The sequence below is a fragment of the Scylla paramamosain genome, chromosome 49, assembly GCF_035594125.1.
Source record: "Scylla paramamosain isolate STU-SP2022 chromosome 49, ASM3559412v1, whole genome shotgun sequence".
Lineage (NCBI taxonomy): Eukaryota > Metazoa > Arthropoda > Malacostraca > Decapoda > Portunidae > Scylla > Scylla paramamosain.
In genome coordinates, this window is record NC_087199.1 from 250,001 (window position 1) to 257,500 (window position 7,500).

Sequence of the window (7,500 nt, forward strand, 5' to 3'; positions counted from 1 at the left end):
TTTGGGTGTGGTAATGTGTTTTGGGTGTGTTGGGGTGTATATATTTGCTTAACAGCGTACACGTGGGCGGTTCCAGAGGTGTGGGCGTGCAGGGGATGCCTACCCCCGTCTCTACACACCGGCGCTGTCCCCCGCACCCCCGCCCCTTCCCAGAGCAGGCGGTGGGGCGGCCCTCTCTCACCCCACCTCACCCCAACCTAATGGTGAGTGTAGATGTAATTATTGTTACTATTATTGTTACCTGGCGTAGGGTGTTAATTAGGCAGGTAACAAGAGGTAACGATGTAATTGGGCTGTTTTAGACTTGATTTTTTTAAGTTTTATTCAGTTTTTGTGGGTATAAAAGGTATTTGTGTGTGTGTGTGTGTGTGCGCCTAACCACCCATCTCTCCACACAGGTAACAGTACGTAAGGATGAACGGGGCGTGGCAGGTGGAGTGAGGCTCGTACCTGCTTATGTGGAAGACGACGTGTGTGTGGAAGACCCTACGCCCTTCCTAACCTCGATATCCAACACCACCACCACCACTGCCACCACCACTGCCACCACCACCACCCTCTGCTACAGTTACACGGATCTAATCATTCCTACAGCCACTTACAATTTACTAGGTGAGTGTGTGGGGGTGTAGGGGTGAGTGGGGAGAGGGGTGAGTCTGTGTGGGTGTCGGGGTGAGCTGCGTAGGGTGTTGTGTGGGTGTTTGTGGGGTGGCTAATGTGCTGGCTGAGTCTGTGGGGGTGAGTGAGGAGGGGTGAGCTGCGGGGGTGATTGGGGTGTTGAATGGGTGTCTGCGGGGGTGTCTGTGTGAAAATATATTTAACTATTAAGAGTGGAGAAAAATTTTAATTGTAATCCATTAACAAACGTTCTTTCTATGATAATTTAGTGTAGTAATTTGGTATCTAGTAATTGCTATTTTAACATTATAATAGTCACTTAAACCGTGAACACTTTCAATGCATGCGTTAATTGTAAACGTGTATAGCTTTTGAATTGAAGATGTACGATACTTTTGACTTTAAATGTACGACACGTTTCTATAGATGTACGATATTAACGTTATAATGTCACTTAAACCGTGGGCACTTTCAATGCATGCGTTAATTGTAAACATGTATAGCTTTTGAATTGAAAATGTACGATACTTTTGACTTTAAATGTACGACACTTTTCTATAGATGTACGAGAAACTACGTTTCAATAGATGTTAAATGTACGACACTTTTCTATAGATGTACGAAAGACTACGTTTCAATAGATGTACGACTGTTATAGATGAATTTTAGGTAAATAGTTAATTACTAAAATAAGTTAATAGAAGTTTAAGTAAAATTGCCATGAAAAGTTACCCAAAAAATACCCATAATTCTCAAAAACCATTAAAGAACTGTATTTAAAAGGACAAGGGCCATTTTATTCAACAGCTGATGGCTTCGGGCGGACGTGGGTCACCAGCCTTGTGTCCTCTGGTGACCTATGACCTCCGTGTGGGGGCTTTGTGACCTGTACTGCTGACTTGGTGTTGTGGCGACTCTCTGGTGTTGCAGGCAGTGGTGATGGCAGGCTGGTGGAGTGGCGGCACGTGTTCAGACGTACTGGTGATGGTCTGGTCGGGGATGTGGTGGTGGTGGCGGTGGTGACTGGTGCCTCCCCCCCTAATGGTGATGACATGTACACCACGTCGTTGGATAAGGTGATTTTGGGTGTTTTTTGGGGTGTTGAGCGGTTTTTTTTGGGTGTTGAAAGTATTAAATATGTTTTCGCTAATAATTTGCCTCGTTACGTGACTACTACTACTACTATTTCTGTTCCATCTTGTTAATTTTAAACTGTAATGAAATTTGATGTGATAATTGTATCAAAACGAATATTCTTGCATTTTTCATCAGTTAAAATGGCTTCTTACTTGTTGATCAGGAAATAGAAGTTAAATATTTCAGATACGTTTGTGTGTGGTAGGAAAATTGTTATTGTGGTTGTGGTGGTGAAATTGTGGTGGTGAACAGGGCAGTGTGGTGGTGGTGTGTGGTAGGAAAATGTTATTGTGGTTGTGGTGGTGAAATTGTGGTGAACAGGGCAGTGTGGTGGTGTGTGTGGTAGGAAAATGTTGTTGTTGTGGTTGTGGTGGTGAAATTGTGGTGGTGAACAGGGCAGTGTGGTGATGTGTGTGGTAGGAAAATGTTGTTATTGTGGTTGTGGTGGTGAAATTGTGGTGGTGAACATGGTGAACAGGGCAGTATGGTGGTGTGTGTGGTAGGAAAATGTTGTTATTGTGGTTGTGGTGGTGAAATTGTGGTGGTGAACAGGGCGGTGTGGTGAATCAGTGTTGATGTGGTTCCAGGTGGCAGTGAGGGAGATGAAGGTGGTGGTGAACAGGACAGGGTGGTGAATTGGTGTTGATGTGGTTCCAGGTGGCAGTGAGGGAGATGGTGAAGGTGGTGGTGAACAGGACAGGGTGGTGAATTGGTGTTGATGTGGTTCCAGGTGGCAGTGAGGGAGATGGTGAAGGTGGTGGTGAACAGGACAGGGTGGTGAATTGGTGTTGATGTGGTTCCAGGTGGCAGTGAGGGAGATGGTGAAGGTGGTGGTGAACAGGACAGGGTGGTGAATTGGTGTTGATGTGGTTCCAGGTGGCAGTGAGGGAGATGGTGAAGGTGGTGGAGGGACTTGAGTATCAGGCCACCTTCAACTTGCGGGACTTGTTGCCCTCACCTGCTGCCAGCCTGCCCTACTACCAGTACAGGTCAGGGCCACTACTACTACTACTACTACTACTACTATGACTATTACCCCTGCAAATACAATACTACTACTATTACCACTGCAAATACAAGACTACTACTACTATTACAAATTTTAATACATTTATTACTACTACTACTATTACGATTACCACTGCAAAAACAAGACTACTATGACTATTACCACTGCAAATACAATACTACTACTACTATTACTACTGCAAATACGAGACTACTACTACTATTACAAATTTTAATACATTTATTATTACTACTACTATTACGATTACCACTGCAAAAACAAGACTACTATGACTATTACCCCTGCAAATACAATACTACTACTATTACCACTGCAAATACAAGACTACTACTACTATTACAAATTTTAATACATTTATTACTACTACTATTACGATTACCACTGCAAAAACAAGACTACTGACTATTACCACTGCAAATACAATACTACTACTATTTACTACTGCAAATACAAGACTACTACTACTATTACAAATTTTAATACATTCATTACTACTACTACTATTACGAATACCACTGCAAAAACAATACTATCATTTCATTGCTGCTGCTGCTACTACTACTACTACTACTACTACTACTATTACTATCACTGCAGGGCTAGCGAGGGTGAGCACTGTCTTGACGCCGACTGGATCCTATATGACGCAAAAATTGGCACATCACCACTGCTTTTGAAGGCAATGCAATCCTATACTACTACTATTACTACTACTACTACTATTACTACTACTACTATTACTACTACTACTGATGCTACTACAACGTTACTGTATTCTGGGTAAGTAGTTGTGTGTACAGGGGGTTTAAAAGTTGTCTAAAGGGGGTTTAAATCCTCTTCAGTTTGGTTTTAAAGGGTTAAGTTTGGTTTAAAAGGGTTAAGTCATCTGTGTTTTGGTGGTTATAGTATTAAATCCCTTTATTTTTTTTATTTATTTTTTTTGTGGTGTATTTAGGAGTCTATGTCTGTTTGTTGATGTACCTCTCTCTCTCTCTCTCTCTCTCTCTCTCTCTCTCTCTCTCTCTCTCTCTCTCTCTCTCTCTAGGTGGAGCCAGCAGGAGGAAGAGAAGACTGGCAAGCTGAGGGGAGTGGAAGCTGCCTTGAGTCTGGTAGGGGTGGATGCAGGGGTGGAGGAGGTGGAGGACGGCTGGTATCCACATTTAGGTCAGGCCCATCCACCTAGTAATGAGATTATATTCAAGTTGCCACTTAATACTACCACTACTACTACTACTACTACTACTTCTGACGGGACTTATAAGAGAGGTGAAAGACAAGCTGTTACTACTATGACTACTACTATGACTACTACTATTCCTACCACTATTCCACCTACTGCTACTGTTGCTACGAATACTTCAAATACTACTACTACTACTACTGCTATTACGGATTCTGCTACTACTACTACTGCTAATACTACTACTACTACTACTACTACGACTACTACTACTTCTACTACTGACGATACTATCCCTGTAAGTCCCGAGGCTCAGATCGGTTCAACTACTACTACTGACACTACTACTACTACTGCTGCTACTACTGATCCTACTACTACTACTACTACTACTACTACACCTAACAATGGCGTGTGTAGTGTAGTGAATGTGGTGGTGGCAGTGGTGATGGTGGCTGTAGTGGTGGTGCTGTCTTAACTACTACTATTACTACTACTATTACTACTCCTACTGTGTATTTTAAATGTTTAAGTATATTGCATGTACCAAAAGTTGTATTTGAAGTGTTTTCTATACAATATACTTATAATTTAACTTGTATGATTATTACTTAAATATATTGTTAGGAGTTTAGCTAATTAATTGTTTATTTATTGAGTTCAGGTTGTAAACGTTTAATAAGGTTCCTAGGGAGAGAGAGAAGGGGTGTGAGGTGGAGAGCCAATGAGAATACGAGGTTTGAGACGTGTATTTTCATTGGCTGGCTTCCTGGCTGAGGGTTAATGGCTATATAATCAGACTAAGAGATTTCAGTTTCGTTCATATATTTTAAACGCACACGCACACACGCTGGGGTATCTCGGTGTACAATGGCTGCCTGAGTGACCGTGGAAGCATGTGGCAATTTAGTCTGTGTTAAGGTGCCGTTTTGTCCACCGCGCCAAGAATACTGGGTTGTGGATTAGTGGTGAATGCATTGTGGGTAATAGGATGTGTTGGTGTTGTGGTATTATTAGTATCATTATTACTACGACTCGTGTTAGTTTCCTTCGGCTGGTATCTTGAGACAGCTGGCATTAAGGGGTGGTTGTACGACTCTCTCTCTCTCTCTCTCTCTCTCTGTTTTATTAATTTCAATATTTATTTTTTTATTTCTTTGATAGTTACTCGACTTTATGTGATTAACAATTTTCTAGGTCAAAATAGTTGTCTTTGTACCAAGCTCTCATTTTTAGACGAATATCGCACACAACCTGAACACAAAACCTGAACACACAATTACCTCGCCTCAACAAAGGTTAATGCTTCACAAATAAAGCACAAAGCAATATTTCTTCGCTTTTTTAATGAAGTAAAGAAAAAATTGCCGCCGGAACCGAAATAGCGTAACCGAGAAGCATATGTAACCGAAACCGTGAGAACCGAATCCTCTCATGAACCCCAAAACAGTATCGTCTTCCCGCGCTGTAAAAGTTCACATAACCCGCGCTGTGTACATCAACAGACCGCAGTGTTCACGATAACATGTACTGTGGACTTGCGTTGATGCCCGTGTGTCACTTAGCAAGCAGTAGGAGGAGGAGGAGGAAGAAGAAGAGGAGGAGGAATGAAAGGAGGCTTGGGACACGAGTAAGCGGGGACCTGGAAGCAAATGAACACGGGTGCCCTTAAAATTACATTATAAACCGTGACAACTGGCCCTCACCTTCCCAACCGGATTTAAAGGTACTCAGTAGTATAGATGAAGGAGTTTAGCAGTGTCAGTAGCCGAATAGTACAAAGAAACTGCGAATTTTGGACAAATCGGCGGGACTCCATTAAATTCTTAAGATTCTGTGGCTTCTGTCAAACGAACGCGAATTTTGAGTTTATCCGGCAACTCTTCGACGCGGGGATGATTTGCATGTAGTTAAGATAAGTGGAAATTTGGCACCAGTTAAAGGTCTATCATTAACAGTAAATTTAATGACTAAAACTGCGTTGCGAGGTAGTGGTGGTGGTGGTACGGTGGAAGAGGAAGAGGCATTGGAGGAGGAAGGAGATTAAGTAAAGAACACGATAATTGAGGGAGAGAAGAGAGAGAGAGAGAGTAAGATTAGTAATGAAGACTTGAACGAGAAAATGGACGAACGAAACGTGGGGAAAAAATTTGAGTGTTTTTGATATATATAATTGTTGTTCCCGCGGGTGTGTTGTTGGGTGTTGCAGTGTTTTGGGTGCCTTTTGGGGTGTTTCACGGTGACTACGTGGTGTTTTGAGTGTCTGAAATTGAATTATGGCTATTTAAATATGTTTGGAGGTGTTTTGGTGGTGTTGGGGGTGTTGTGGGGTTCCGAAAGGAGAGGTCTCGCTCTTTATCTGTATGGAGAACCTTATTGTACCTTAGTGTGTATGTACCATTGTGTGGGCGTGTGGTGAAGCATGTATGGCCCCATGTAGCGTGTGTGGGTGTGTACTGATGCGTATAGGCGTGTGTGAGTGGCTGCGGAGGCGTGGTGTTCATGGGCAGTCTGGCTCTCAACATCCGGCGTCCGCCATGTCGAGCGGGGGCCCTTTGTTAATAAATTGCTACAACCGCTGTTTTCGATGCTTCCACCCTCGGCTTTGCTTCTAGAACACCCCATGGAAATAATTGGTGACTTTTTTTTATTTTTTTTTTCATTATTAAGAGTGATGTGAAATTTATAGACATTTATAGACATGTCGATAATTTGGCGGCTGTAAACAAAGCATCTCTCTGCCTGGCTGACTCGCCGCGTGTCTTAGGAACGCACCGACGCATACACACACACACACTCTCTCTCTCTCTCTCTCTCTCTCTCTCTCTCTCTCTCTCTCTCTCTCTCTCTCTCTCTCTCTCTCTCTCTCTCTCTCTCTCTCTCTAGGATACAAATGCAAGGAAAAAAGATGAAAGGCGTAGGACAGGAAAAACAAGGCGGACCGAGGCGTCTCAACCATTTGTAGTCCAGCCAGATCCTCTCCTACCTGAAGCGTGTTGGGGCTGCAGCGTGACTCGGTAGGGTGTGGTTCCGTCCCCCAGGCGCCTTGTCACTGTTGCATCGTCAGGAGTGTCTTGTCACCACCCCAGTCTTATCCAATAATTTTCCTTCCTTGCTTCCTCTCAGACTCTTCTCATAAGCCTAATTCTCCTCCTCCTCCTCTTCCTTCTCCTCCTCCTCCTCCTGTACTGGCTTCTTTCATTAATAGCGAAAAATACTTGCATAAACATTTTAGGAAGGACTTGAAGGCACTGTTGCTTTCATTTCCTTCACTAACACCGCCTCAAACATCCTAGTGGCGCGGGCGTGTGCATTGGGAGGACTTGTGTGTGTGGGCGTGTGTGTGTGCGAGTCTGGTTGAGCGATTATAATAGCAGGAAGTGGAAAAGGAAGAGAAATAGAGGAGGAGAAGGAAGAAGAGAGAAAATAAGAAAATATGAAGCGTACAATATATTTAGTTGAGTTTCCCTTGATACGGTGCCGTTTTTTGTAATATTTGGTGTGTTTTGGTGTATTTTGCATATATTCTGAGTAT

General features: G+C 43.0%; 1 protein-coding gene across 3 annotated transcripts in view; it reads left to right on the plus strand.

Annotated features, from left to right (window-relative positions):
• LOC135095396 (mucin-5AC-like) overlaps positions 1–4,604 on the plus strand; it is a 4,988-nt gene extending 384 nt beyond the window's left edge. The window contains exons 2-7 of one of the 3 annotated variants that reach the window (XM_063996198.1): positions 77–203; positions 399–612; positions 1,549–1,694; positions 2,632–2,744; positions 3,383–3,565; positions 3,831–4,604. In XM_063996198.1, coding sequence (XP_063852268.1) covers positions 77–203; positions 399–612; positions 1,549–1,694; positions 2,632–2,744; positions 3,383–3,565; positions 3,831–4,443 — 1,396 coding nt within the window. In that variant the 3' untranslated portion in view covers positions 4,444–4,604. Of the gene's footprint in view, positions 1–76; positions 204–398; positions 613–1,548; positions 1,695–2,342; positions 2,517–2,631; positions 2,745–3,382; positions 3,566–3,830 lie in introns of those variants that run through there. The other 2 variants (XM_063996199.1, XM_063996200.1) reach the window with 2 other exon arrangements.
• The last annotated feature ends 2,896 nt before the right edge of the window (positions 4,605–7,500 follow it).